Below are 15,344 nucleotides of genomic sequence, written 5' to 3'. Positions count from 1 at the left end.
ACTAACTGATCTGATTGCAGGGATTAAGGATCAAGATATAGTGTGTCATGTCAAAAACAGTGCAACTCTTGTTGGTCCATTGTTTAGAGTGCATGCCACTCAAGTTCATATTGATCTTCCGACACTGAGTGATACAAATAAGCACGTAAGTAATTGCAAGCATGGATATTACTGTGTTAGTTTCCAATATAGTTATAATCTTTTGAGACAGAGGGTCCATGGTCATGACTGACTGGAATTGTTTTAATGCTGCAATTTCATTTTTAGCACATAGAACTACAATTGGGTAATGTCGAATGGTTTAGTTTTTTGTTGCAGTTGATGGGTCAAAATTCACTGTTTTTTCTAGGTTTTCAAGTCAGATATTAATGAATACTGGCCAGGGAAGAGTCATCAATGAAGATTTCGGAAATGTAAGAGTTACCTAAATATGGGTTGAGAAAAATGGTCTATGTGAAGCCCAATTGGTGTAGAATTTATGCCAATATTAAGCACGTACAAATCTTGTAGGTTGCATGGGCATAGATTCTCACTGATTTCAGAGATTATTCTTTTCCCTTTGGCATTATTTGCCATTCACACAGTTTGCTTTGCTTTGTTTGGTTGTGTGTTGTTCATGAAATTGTGTTTTGCAGTCAGCAAAAGTCTTGAAAGTTGTCTATCAACTGGAAAAAATATCAGAAGCAAACTGTGACAGCATTCACAGAAATAAATAGCGAACAGATCATATATCCGACATTAACTTATCAAGAAATAAGATTCAGAACATATACAGTTTCCACAGAAATGGCAGTACTCTTCTATTACTTTGCTTCAAGGATAGGGCATTGTTTCAGAGAATATCCCTAATGAAATCCATTGAATTAATATATGAATTTAGGGTATCATGGTTCAGAACAACATAATGTTCAAATGTGAAGCCAATGAAATTATATAAGATTGCCCTGCTCCTTTCTTGCTAATTTTCCACCATTCCTTCAAATTTTTCAGTGGCATGTTTATTTCCCAAGTTAATGAAGCTGCCATATTACTCTGCAAATTGTTTTAGCAGATATGGATAATTTAGGCCTTATGATTTGTAAGTCAAAGTTATTTTCACATAAAAAAATCGTTGTTGATATGGCACTGGTTGTCTTCCTTCCCTTTTGTTCTAATGTCTTCTTTCTCAATTTGACAGTCTTCCTTGATTGAAAGAGTTGTGGGTACATCTGATCCCTGACAATCATTCAGTTCAATATTTGATGGCCTTGAAGCTCCTAAACCCCATTTCATGTTGTTCTTGCCTGTACAATAAAAATGGTCCCATACCAGTCACTATTTCTTTGACAACGGCAGTGTAAACACAAGAAGTAGCATAGAGAAAATGACTTAAATTCAAGATATTAAAAGGAATGAATGCAAGGTTTTAGAGACAATTCAGATCGATCCAAAGAAAGATGCAGGAAAATGTAATATTTTATGTTGTTGGAAAAATGACTCTTGAGTTTTCATAGAAATTGGATTGATCAAACACTGATGTGTAATCCTCAAGTAGACCAGTTTCATCTCTGGCTCACGGTGAGACATGTGAAAATTAATATTATGAAGTTACCACCTACTATACAATTTCTAATTATTTTGGCCTCCTAGGTTTACATATATTCCCTCTATATATTTGTTTCAGTTCAATATTTGATGGCCTTGAAGCTCCTAAACCCAATTTCATGTTGTTCTTGCCTGTACAATAAAGATGGTCCCATACCAGTCACTATTTCTTTGACAACGGTAGTGTAAACACATGAAGGAGCACAGAGAAAATGTCTTAAATTCAAGATATTAAAAGGAATGAATGCAAAGTTTTAGAGACAATTCAGATCGATCCAAGGAAAGATGCAGGAAAATGTAATATTTTCAAAAGAAAATGGATCATGGCCTAAAAGGGCCTCTATACAGAGACAAGACCTATCATATATTCAATGGATAGCTGCTTTGACATGGAATACTTGTAACAGAGATGGAAACCAAATGGTTGCACCTTGCCTTGTTTCAATTTTAACATCATTCTTAGAATTCATAAGAAGCTGTGCACTTTTGTGCACAATTCTGCAGCACAACAATTATTTGATAGAATGCCTGAAAGAGATGTGGTGTCATGGACTAATCTTGTAAAGGGATATGGTCAGACTGAGTTGGAAAAGGTTATAAGATATTTTACAATCTTAAGCCCAATGCATGCCTTTTCATATAACAATCACATTGTCTAAGATAAATCAGTTTGTTAGATAAATTTTGTATCTTTTGGGTGAATTATGTTAGGGCAGATAGAATCTACCATGCATAGCTTCTCTTGAAATCTTCTACACGCAACCTTAAATAACTATGCTCTTCTGACATTGTTTTTGTGAATATCCTAGCAAAGGAACATTTGCACATCTTATCTTGATATAGATAGAGTTCCAGTGTTAAATATCTGCTAATTGATCTGATTGCAGGTTGCAGAGATTAAGGATCAAGATATAGTGTGTTGTGTCAAAAACAATGCAACTCTTGTTGGTCCATTGTTTAGAATGCATGCCACTCAAGTTCATATTGATCTTCCGACACTAAGTGATACAAATAAGCACGTAAGTAATTGCAAGCATGGATATTATTGTGTTAGTTGCCAATATAGTTATAATTCTTTTAGACAGAGGGTCCATGGTCATGACTGATTGGAATTGTTTTAATGCTGCAATTTCATTTTTAGCACATAGAACTGCAATTGGGTAATGTCGAATGGTTTAGTTTTTTGTTGCAGTTGATGGGTCAAAATTCACTGTTTTTTTCTAGGTTTTCAAGTCAAATATTAATGAATACTAGCCAGGGAAGAGTCATCAATGAAGATTTCGGAAATGTAAGAGTTACCTAAATATGGGTTGAGAAAAATGGTCTATGTGAAGCCCAATTGGTGTAGAATTTATGCCAATATTAAGCACGTACAAATCTTATAGGTTGCATGGGCATAGATTCTCACTGATTTCAGAGGTTATTCTTTTCCCTTTGGCATTATTTGCCATTCACACAGTTTGCTTTCCTTTGTTTGGTTGTGTGTTGTTCATGAAATTGTGTTTTGCAGTCAGCAAAAGTCTTGAAAGTTGTCTATCAACTGGAAAAAATATCAGAAGCAAACTGTGACAGCATTTACAGAAATAAATAGCCAACAGATCATATATTCGACATTAACTTATCAAGAAAGAAGGTTCAGAACATATACTGTTTCCACAGAAATGGCAGTACTCTTCTATTACTTTGCTTCAAGGATAGGGCATTGTTTCAAAGGATATCCCTAATGAAATCCATTGAATTAATATATGAATTTAGGGTATCATGGTTCAGAACAACATAATGTTCAAATGTGAAGCCAATGAAATTATATAAGATTACCCTGCTCCTTTCTTCCTTATTTTCCACCGTTCTTTTAATTTTTCAGTGGCATGTTTATTTCCCAAGTTAATGAAGCTGCCGTATTACTCTGCAGATTGTTTTAGCAGATATGGATAATTTAGGCCTTATGATTTGTAAGTCAAAGTTATTTTCACATTAAAAAATCGTTGTGGATATGGCACTGGTTATCTTCCTTCCCTTTTGTTCTAATGTCTTCTCTCTCAATGACAGTCTTCCTTGATTGAAAGAGTTGTGGGTACATCTGATCCCTGAAAATCATTCAGTTCAATATTTGATGGCCTTGAAGCTCCTAAACCCCATTTCATGTTGTTCTTGCCTGTACAATAAAAATGGTCCCATACCAGTCACTATTTCTTTGACAACGGCAGTGTAAACACAAGAAGTAGCATAGAGAAAATGACTTAAATTCAAGATATTAAAAGGAATGAATGCAAGGTTTTAGAGACAATTCAGATCGATCCAAAGAAAGATGCAGGAAAATGTAATATTTTATGTTGTTGGAAAAATGACTCTTGAGTTTTCATAGAAATTGGATCGATCAGACACTGATGTCTAATCCTCAAGTATACCAGTTTCGTCTCTAGCTCACGGTGAGACATGTGAAAATTAATATTATGAAGCTACCACCTACTATACAATTTCTAATGATTTTGGCCTCCTAGGTTTACATATATTCCCTCTATATATTTGTGTTACCCAAAGTAGCCCTGCACAAATTTTCTTCTCCTGCAATTTTACCCATGTTCGAGAGATCTTTCAATCTTTGTTGCAACCCTTATGTAACTTTAAGACTCTTGTAGATCATCTGTGTACTTGCTTGAACTCTGTACTTTTGAACAATGACTTTTGTATGATTTTGTAGAAAGTTAAGATCTTGATGAACACTTGGATATGTTATTTTCTCTTATTGATAAAGGAAAGTGTTTGATGAAAATGGGGGTTTCATGCTAAGTCAGTCCCTCTATCTTCAGGTAGATAGAGTATTTGCTCAATAATGTGTAAAGCTTCCCTTGTTTCAAAATCAGAAGTCAACATGAAGGCATTGTCCATTCCTTTAATTTTTCAGTGGCATGTTTATTTCCCAAGTTAATGAAGCTGCCATATTACTCTGCAAATTGTTTTAGCAGATATGGATAATTTAGGCCTTATGATTTGTAAGTCAAAGTTATTTTCACATAAAGAAATCGTTGTTGATATGGCACTGGTTGTCTTCCTTCCCTTTTGTTCTAATGTCTTCTCTCTCAATTTAACAATCTTCCTTGATTGAAAGAGTTGTGGGTACATATGATCCCTGACGATCATTCAGTTCAATATTTGATGGCCTTGAAGCTCCTAAACCCAATTTCATGTTGTTCTTGCCTGTATAATAAAAATGGTCCCATACCAGTCACTATTTCTTTGACAACGGCAGTGTAAACACAAGAAGTAGCATAGAGAAAATGTCTTAAATTCAAGATATTAAAAGGAATGAATGCAAGGTTTTAGAGACAATTCAGATCGATCCAAAGAAAGATGCAGGAAAATGTAATATTTTCAAAGGAAAATGGATCATGGCCCAAAAGGGCCTCTATATAGAGGCAAGACCTATCATATATTCAATGGATAGCTGCTCTGACATGGAATACTTGTAACAATGATGGAAACCAAATGGTTGCACCCTGCCTTGTTTCAATTTTAACATCATTCTTAGAATTCGTAAGAATTTGTGCACAATTCTGCAGCACAACAATTACTCGATAGAATGCCTGAAAGAGATGTGGTGTCATGGACTAATCTTGTAAAGGGATATGGTCAGACTGAGTTGGAAAAGGTTATAAGATATTTTAAAATCTTAAGCCCAATGCATGCCTTCTCATATAACAATCACATTGTCTAAGATAATTCAGTTTGTCAGATAAATTTTGTATCTTTTGGGTGTATTATGTTAGGGCAGGTAGAATCTGCCATGCATAGCTTCTCTTGAAATGTTAACAATTTTGCTTTAAATAACAAAAAATGATAAATACAAGAAATCTAAACTGCTAATAACAAATTCATACTAACATTGTATATTATACAAATAAATTCATTAATTATCTCTTTTGAGTAGATCCTTACTTAGAAACTAATAAATCCTTGAGCAAGATCTAAATTAATATTATTATATACACATTCAATTTTTCTTTTGACCACATTTTTTTGCAGCTTCTCCATGATTTAACATTATGGATTGAATTTTATTAATTTTTATTAATATTTAAAATTATTTATCTACAATATGATTAATTCAAGTCTTATTCTGTCAACCAACAAATTGATTATTAGAGCATAACAAAATGAATTTCAATTACATCATTGTTCTCATCCTTTGTTAAATGTTCATTAAGCAATGTCAGAAGACAGTATTGGCATCCATCAAGGACCTTAGGATAAACCTTATAAACTGAAAGCATGCAGTCTGTAACTAACATGAAATCAAAGTGTCAAATAAATTAATTTGTGCATTTGCTAATTGTGGCAACCCTCGCTCTTCAAATATTAGATAGTTCAAGCTTTGATCTCATGAAATAAATGTAACCTTACAAATTGCAGGGCACTAGTCTATTTTTGTGTTAAAGTTTATTGTGCATCATGTGATTTGATTATGACAAGGTTTGTAATTTGATTTATTTCTGTTGTTTGTACTTTGAAGGTTATTGCATCTTGGGGAGTTCGCAACAACATTGACTTTCTTTCTTTGTCTTATACACGACACGCTGAAGACATTATACAAGTAAGAAATATGACATAAAATCTACATTCTTGCTCATGTTCTGAGCTTGTGATGTTACTTCTAGCAACTATGATGGATCTCACATAAAATTTTTTGTCAAGCTGTTTTTCTAGAAACAAGTTATAGCAACACCGTCCATGCTTTTCAACAGATTGTGCGCCAAGAGGGCATCCATGCCCTCTTCAGAGGAGTAACAACTAATGTTATGTTAAGAGTAGTAAGAGCTGGAGTTCTTGCACTATATGATCAACTTCAGTGACTAGTTCTGAGTAAGTCGAACAAGTCAATATTGATATGTAGCGGATGCATGGACAGTGTTTGACAAAATGCTTGAACGGGATGTGGTGTCATGGAATACTATGATTGTTGGATATACTAAAAATGGGTATTGTCAGGAGGCATTAAGGCTTTATGGCTGGATGCAATGGACAGCTATAGAGGCGGATCATGTTATCTTTTCCAGTGTACTTGGTGCGTGTGCTGGCCCAGAAGCTTCGCAGCAAGGAAACGAAGTGCATGGCCATGTAATTAGAAATGGGTTTGACCTAGAGGATCCCATAGGGAATGCTCTTCTTACTATGTTATGAATGTCCTAGCTTCTACGCATGTTTATCATTCCCTACATTAGTGTTCCTTGGCCTTGATTTATACTATATTGGAAAAGGTTATGAGATATTTTACAATCTTAAGCCCAATGCACGCCTTCTCATGTAATAATCAGATTGTCCAAGATAAATCAGTTTGTCAGATAAATTTTGTATCTTTTGGGTGAACTATGTCAGGGCAGTTAGAACCTGCCATGCATATCTTCTCTTGAAATCTTCTACACGTAACCTTAAATAATTATGCTCGAAATACCATCTATATCAATGAAATATGATCACATGACGTGTCACCATTGGCATACCACCCAACAACACTGCATTATGCAAATTTCTAGCAATACTATACTCAATGTAACCCCTATTCGACATTTTTTGTAAAATTATGGCCGATATGAAGAAATGAATCAGGTAGAAATTCAATCTGTCTTATGAAAATGTCACTAACTATCTAGGTATGTTTTTGCTATGTATGCACCCTAGATTACACCGATGCTATGTATGCACCCTAGATTAGACATCAAATATTTTACTAATCCCCTCTGCTTTTGCATTTTTCCATTTTTCTCTATCAAACATATGCTTGTCACAAAAGGCAAGTAATTGCTTATGCTTGCAGTCACACTATTTTTTATGAGACGATTTGCAATTAGCATTACAATAATCAGTGCAAGAACAGAGTCCATTCAAGAAACAATGGAAACAATTTGCATCTCTCACGACAATTCCCTTCCCGGTGATCATCAGAATGAGCTTTGTGGCATTGTGGCAACGCCCTCAAACGCGAAGGTTCTTGGTAATATGAATAGATGATCTAGCCATTTGTTGATGATAAAAAATAAACACCGGTAAAGAAACAAAATTGCATAAAAAATTGACTTCTTTCTTCTATGCTGTTGTTTCTTATGTCATTTGCATAAAATTTTGACTTCTTTCTTCTATGCTATTGTTTTTTATATCATTGCCTTATGGCGTTTCCTTTGCAACATGTGGTGCAAATGCTAGTTACCATTTTCACCATAATAAGGCACTCTCAGATTGGTAATTAAATAACTTTCTTTACTATTGTCTTTGTTGTATTCATTATTAATTAAATTTTGGGAAGATCCATATCTCCACATTTAATATATCTAATGTACAAGTGTGAATTTATTTTCACTACTCTCTCATTCTATGGAGCTTCTATTGGTAACAATGTATTAATAATAATTTCTTATTTATTGTAGAATTGCTACCGCTAACAACGCCTAGGAGAACCATATCTGTGTCATGGTAAATTACACTGTAAATTGTTTATAATTATAATTTTCTTGTATAATTTTTCTTTTCTCAAATTTTTTTCCTTTATGTTTATATATATATATATATATATATATATATATTTGATATTTCCACTTAATGTAAATTATTAGTTTTTTTTGTTTTCTCTCTTTTAGTATTAAGCATGAAGAGTTATGAAACATGATAATATGCTGAATACTATATTTTTATTATAATTAATATTTAAATTTTAGAAATGGTCTTTCTTATAAATTTAAGAATATTTTTGGACTTTCACAACTATCATTAAAGGAGAGTTTTGATTGACATAAATAACTTCAACCCATTAACATAAAGCACAACAATAGTAATTAAGTTAACTATTACATGCTTAATTAACAATTAAGCAAGCACAACAATAGTGATTATACTAAGTGGTAAGTAAATATTTGAAATTGGACAATGTTAACAATTTTGCTTTAAATAACAAAAAATGATAAATACAAGAAATCTAAACTGCTAATAACAAATTCATACTAACATTGTATATTATACAAATAAATTCATTAATTATCTCTTTTGAGTAGATCCTTACTTAGAAACTAATAAATCCTTGAGCAAGATCTAAATTAATATTATTATATACACATTCAATTTTTCTTTTGACCACATTTTTTTGCAGCTTCTCCATGATTTAACATTATGGATTGAATTTTATTAATTTTTATTAATATTTAAAATTATTTATCTACAATATGATTAATTCAAGTCTTATTCTGTCAACCAACAAATTGATTATTAGAGCATAACAAAATGAATTTCAATTACATCATTGTTCTCATCCTTTGTTAAATGTTCATTAAGCAATGTCAGAAGACAGTATTGGCATCCATCAAGGACCTTAGGATAAACCTTATAAACTGAAAGCATGCAGTCTGTAACTAACATGAAATCAAAGTGTCAAATAAATTAATTTGTGCATTTGCTAATTGTGGCAACCCTCGCTCTTCAAATATTAGATAGTTCAAGCTTTGATCTCATGAAATAAATGTAACCTTACAAATTGCAGGGCACTAGTCTATTTTTGTGTTAAAGTTTATTGTGCATCATGTGATTTGATTATGACAAGGTTTGTAATTTGATTTATTTCTGTTGTTTGTACTTTGAAGGTTATTGCATCTTGGGGAGTTCGCAACAACATTGACTTTCTTTCTTTGTCTTATACACGACACGCTGAAGACATTATACAAGTAAGAAATATGACATAAAATCTACATTCTTGCTCATGTTCTGAGCTTGTGATGTTACTTCTAGCAACTATGATGGATCTCACATAAAATTTTTTGTCAAGCTGTTTTTCTAGAAACAAGTTATAGCAACACCGTCCATGCTTTTCAACAGATTGTGCGCCAAGAGGGCATCCATGCCCTCTTCAGAGGAGTAACAACTAATGTTATGTTAAGAGTAGTAAGAGCTGGAGTTCTTGCACTATATGATCAACTTCAGTGACTAGTTCTGAGTAAGTCGAACAAGTCAATATTGATATGTAGCGGATGCATGGACAGTGTTTGACAAAATGCTTGAACGGGATGTGGTGTCATGGAATACTATGATTGTTGGATATACTAAAAATGGGTATTGTCAGGAGGCATTAAGGCTTTATGGCTGGATGCAATGGACAGCTATAGAGGCGGATCATGTTATCTTTTCCAGTGTACTTGGTGCGTGTGCTGGCCCAGAAGCTTCGCAGCAAGGAAACGAAGTGCATGGCCATGTAATTAGAAATGGGTTTGACCTAGAGGATCCCATAGGGAATGCTCTTCTTACTATGTTATGAATGTCCTAGCTTCTACGCATGTTTATCATTCCCTACATTAGTGTTCCTTGGCCTTGATTTATACTATATTGGAAAAGGTTATGAGATATTTTACAATCTTAAGCCCAATGCACGCCTTCTCATGTAATAATCAGATTGTCCAAGATAAATCAGTTTGTCAGATAAATTTTGTATCTTTTGGGTGAACTATGTCAGGGCAGTTAGAACCTGCCATGCATATCTTCTCTTGAAATCTTCTACACGTAACCTTAAATAATTATGCTCGAAATACCATCTATATCAATGAAATATGATCACATGACGTGTCACCATTGGCATACCACCCAACAACACTGCATTATGCAAATTTCTAGCAATACTATACTCAATGTAACCCCTATTCGACATTTTTTGTAAAATTATGGCCGATATGAAGAAATGAATCAGGTAGAAATTCAATCTGTCTTATGAAAATGTCACTAACTATCTAGGTATGTTTTTGCTATGTATGCACCCTAGATTACACCGATGCTATGTATGCACCCTAGATTAGACATCAAATATTTTACTAATCCCCTCTGCTTTTGCATTTTTCCATTTTTCTCTATCAAACATATGCTTGTCACAAAAGGCAAGTAATTGCTTATGCTTGCAGTCACACTATTTTTTATGAGACGATTTGCAATTAGCATTACAATAATCAGTGCAAGAACAGAGTCCATTCAAGAAACAATGGAAACAATTTGCATCTCTCACGACAATTCCCTTCCCGGTGATCATCAGAATGAGCTTTGTGGCATTGTGGCAACGCCCTCAAACGCGAAGGTTCTTGGTAATATGAATAGATGATCTAGCCATTTGTTGATGATAAAAAATAAACACCGGTAAAGAAACAAAATTGCATAAAAAATTGACTTCTTTCTTCTATGCTGTTGTTTCTTATGTCATTTGCATAAAATTTTGACTTCTTTCTTCTATGCTATTGTTTTTTATATCATTGCCTTATGGCGTTTCCTTTGCAACATGTGGTGCAAATGCTAGTTACCATTTTCACCATAATAAGGCACTCTCAGATTGGTAATTAAATAACTTTCTTTACTATTGTCTTTGTTGTATTCATTATTAATTAAATTTTGGGAAGATCCATATCTCCACATTTAATATATCTAATGTACAAGTGTGAATTTATTTTCACTACTCTCTCATTCTATGGAGCTTCTATTGGTAACAATGTATTAATAATAATTTCTTATTTATTGTAGAATTGCTACCGCTAACAACGCCTAGGAGAACCATATCTGTGTCATGGTAAATTACACTGTAAATTGTTTATAATTATAATTTTCTTGTATAATTTTTCTTTTCTCAATTTTTTTTCCTTTATGTTTATATATATATTTGATATTTCCACTTAATGTAAATTATTAGTTTTTTTTGTTTTCTCTCTTTTAGTATTAAGCATGAAGAGTTATGAAACATGATAATATGCTGAATACTATATTTTTATTATAATTAATATTTAAATTTTAGAAATGGTCTTTCTTATAAATTTAAGAATATTTTTGGACTTTCACAACTATCATTAAAGGAGAGTTTTGATTGACATAAATAACTTCAACCCATTAACATAAAGCACAACAATAGTAATTAAGTTAACTATTACATGCTTAATTAACAATTAAGCAAGCACAACAATAGTGATTATACTAAGTGGTAAGTAAATATTTGAAATTGGACAATGTTAACAATTTTGCTTTAAATAACAAAAAATGATAAATACAAGAAATCTAAACTGCTAATAACAAATTCATACTAACATTGTATATTATACAAATAAATTCATTAATTATCTCTTTTGAGTAGATCCTTACTTAGAAACTAATAAATCCTTGAGCTAGATCTAAATTAATATTTTTATATACACATTCAATTTTTCTTTTGACCACATTTTTTTGCAGCTTCTCTATGATTTAACGTTATAGATTGAATTTTATTATTTTATATTAATATTTAAAATTATTTATGTACAATATGATTAGTTCATGTCTTATTCCGTCAACAAACAAATTGATTATTAGAGCATAACAAAATGAATTTCAATTACATCATTGTTCTCATCCTTTGTTAAATGTTCATTAAGCAATGTCAGAAGACAGTATTGGCATCCATCAAGGACCTTAGGATAAACCTTATAAACTGAAAGCATGCAGTCTGTAACTAACATGAAATCAAAGTGTCAAATAAATTAATTTGTGCATTTGCTAATTGTGGCAACCCTCGCTCTTCAAATATTAGATAGTTCAAGCTTTGATCTCATGAAATAAATGTAACCTTACAAATTGCAGGGCACTAGTCTATTTTTGTGTTAAAGTTTATTGTGCATCATGTGATTTGATTATGACAAGGTTTGTAATTTGATTTATTTCTGTTGTTTGTACTTTGAAGGTTATTGCATCTTGGGGAGTTCGCAACAACATTGACTTTCTTTCTTTGTCTTATACACGACACGCTGAAGACATTATACAAGTAAGAAATATGACATAAAATCTACATTCTTGCTCATGTTCTGAGCTTGTGATGTTACTTCTAGCAACTATGATGGATCTCACATAAAATTTTTTGTCAAGCTGTTTTTCTAGAAACAAGTTATAGCAACACCGTCCATGCTTTTCAACAGATTGTGCGCCAAGAGGGCATCCATGCCCTCTTCAGAGGAGTAACAACTAATGTTATGTTAAGAGTAGTAAGAGCTGGAGTTCTTGCACTATATGATCAACTTCAGTGACTAGTTCTGAGTAAGTCGAACAAGTCAATATTGATATGTAGCGGATGCATGGACAGTGTTTGACAAAATGCTTGAACGGGATGTGGTGTCATGGAATACTATGATTGTTGGATATACTAAAAATGGGTATTGTCAGGAGGCATTAAGGCTTTATGGCTGGATGCAATGGACAGCTATAGAGGCGGATCATGTTATCTTTTCCAGTGTACTTGGTGCGTGTGCTGGCCCAGAAGCTTCGCAGCAAGGAAACGAAGTGCATGGCCATGTAATTAGAAATGGGTTTGACCTAGAGGATCCCATAGGGAATGCTCTTCTTACTATGTTATGAATGTCCTAGCTTCTACGCATGTTTATCATTCCCTACATTAGTGTTCCTTGGCCTTGATTTATACTATATTGGAAAAGGTTATGAGATATTTTACAATCTTAAGCCCAATGCACGCCTTCTCATGTAATAATCAGATTGTCCAAGATAAATCAGTTTGTCAGATAAATTTTGTATCTTTTGGGTGAACTATGTCAGGGCAGTTAGAACCTGCCATGCATATCTTCTCTTGAAATCTTCTACACGTAACCTTAAATAATTATGCTCGAAATACCATCTATATCAATGAAATATGATCACATGACGTGTCACCATTGGCATACCACCCAACAACACTGCATTATGCAAATTTCTAGCAATACTATACTCAATGTAACCCCTATTCGACATTTTTTGTAAAATTATGGCCGATATGAAGAAATGAATCAGGTAGAAATTCAATCTGTCTTATGAAAATGTCACTAACTATCTAGGTATGTTTTTGCTATGTATGCACCCTAGATTACACCGATGCTATGTATGCACCCTAGATTAGACATCAAATATTTTACTAATCCCCTCTGCTTTTGCATTTTTCCATTTTTCTCTATCAAACATATGCTTGTCACAAAAGGCAAGTAATTGCTTATGCTTGCAGTCACACTATTTTTTATGAGACGATTTGCAATTAGCATTACAATAATCAGTGCAAGAACAGAGTCCATTCAAGAAACAATGGAAACAATTTGCATCTCTCACGACAATTCCCTTCCCGGTGATCATCAGAATGAGCTTTGTGGCATTGTGGCAACGCCCTCAAACGCGAAGGTTCTTGGTAATATGAATAGATGATCTAGCCATTTGTTGATGATAAAAAATAAACACCGGTAAAGAAACAAAATTGCATAAAAAATTGACTTCTTTCTTCTATGCTGTTGTTTCTTATGTCATTTGCATAAAATTTTGACTTCTTTCTTCTATGCTATTGTTTTTTATATCATTGCCTTATGGCGTTTCCTTTGCAACATGTGGTGCAAATGCTAGTTACCATTTTCACCATAATAAGGCACTCTCAGATTGGTAATTAAATAACTTTCTTTACTATTGTCTTTGTTGTATTCATTATTAATTAAATTTTGGGAAGATCCATATCTCCACATTTAATATATCTAATGTACAAGTGTGAATTTATTTTCACTACTCTCTCATTCTATGGAGCTTCTATTGGTAACAATGTATTAATAATAATTTCTTATTTATTGTAGAATTGCTACCGCTAACAACGCCTAGGAGAACCATATCTGTGTCATGGTAAATTACACTGTAAATTGTTTATAATTATAATTTTCTTGTATAATTTTTCTTTTCTCAAATTTTTTTCCTTTATGTTTATATATATATATATATATATATATATATATTTGATATTTCCACTTAATGTAAATTATTAGTTTTTTTTGTTTTCTCTCTTTTAGTATTAAGCATGAAGAGTTATGAAACATGATAATATGCTGAATACTATATTTTTATTATAATTAATATTTAAATTTTAGAAATGGTCTTTCTTATAAATTTAAGAATATTTTTGGACTTTCACAACTATCATTAAAGGAGAGTTTTGATTGACATAAATAACTTCAACCCATTAACATAAAGCACAACAATAGTAATTAAGTTAACTATTACATGCTTAATTAACAATTAAGCAAGCACAACAATAGTGATTATACTAAGTGGTAAGTAAATATTTGAAATTGGACAATGTTAACAATTTTGCTTTAAATAACAAAAAATGATAAATACAAGAAATCTAAACTGCTAATAACAAATTCATACTAACATTGTATATTATACAAATAAATTCATTAATTATCTCTTTTGAGTAGATCCTTACTTAGAAACTAATAAATCCTTGAGCAAGATCTAAATTAATATTATTATATACACATTCAATTTTTCTTTTGACCACATTTTTTTGCAGCTTCTCCATGATTTAACATTATGGATTGAATTTTATTAATTTTTATTAATATTTAAAATTATTTATCTACAATATGATTAATTCAAGTCTTATTCTGTCAACCAACAAATTGATTATTAGAGCATAACAAAATGAATTTCAATTACATCATTGTTCTCATCCTTTGTTAAATGTTCATTAAGCAATGTCAGAAGACAGTATTGGCATCCATCAAGGACCTTAGGATAAACCTTATAAACTGAAAGCATGCAGTCTGTAACTAACATGAAATCAAAGTGTCAAATAAATTAATTTGTGCATTTGCTAATTGTGGCAACCCTCGCTCTTCAAATATTAGATAGTTCAAGCTTTGATCTCATGAAATAAATGTAACCTTACAAATTGCAGGGCACTAGTCTATTTTTGTGTTAAAGTTTATTGT

General features: G+C 32.4%; 1 protein-coding gene across 1 annotated transcript in view; it reads left to right on the top strand.

The window, feature by feature from the left end:
• The window catches only part of LOC149225717 (uncharacterized), a 34,845-nt gene that overhangs the window by 3,215 nt on the left and 16,286 nt on the right, over positions 1-15,344 (top strand). Inside the window, exons 3-12 of the mRNA XM_089379995.1 lie at positions 21-145; positions 636-690; positions 2,089-2,177; positions 2,472-2,603; positions 6,095-6,175; positions 6,571-6,699; positions 9,207-9,287; positions 9,683-9,811; positions 12,299-12,379; positions 12,775-12,903. Of these exons, the coding sequence (XP_089236121.1) occupies positions 21-145; positions 636-690; positions 2,089-2,177; positions 2,472-2,603; positions 6,095-6,175; positions 6,571-6,699; positions 9,207-9,287; positions 9,683-9,811; positions 12,299-12,379; positions 12,775-12,903 (1,031 nt within the window). The remainder of the gene's footprint in view (positions 1-20; positions 146-635; positions 691-2,088; positions 2,178-2,471; positions 2,604-6,094; positions 6,176-6,570; positions 6,700-9,206; positions 9,288-9,682; positions 9,812-12,298; positions 12,380-12,774; positions 12,904-15,344) is intronic.

The sequence above is a fragment of the Pinus tabuliformis genome, chromosome J (genome assembly GCF_031772625.1).
Source record: "Pinus tabuliformis cultivar Carrire ecotype Pingquan chromosome J, CPIR1, whole genome shotgun sequence".
NCBI classification, from domain to species: domain Eukaryota; kingdom Viridiplantae; phylum Streptophyta; class Pinopsida; order Pinales; family Pinaceae; genus Pinus; species Pinus tabuliformis.
Note: the sequence above shows the minus strand (reverse complement) of the source record. Positions and strands in the feature narration are given on the sequence as shown.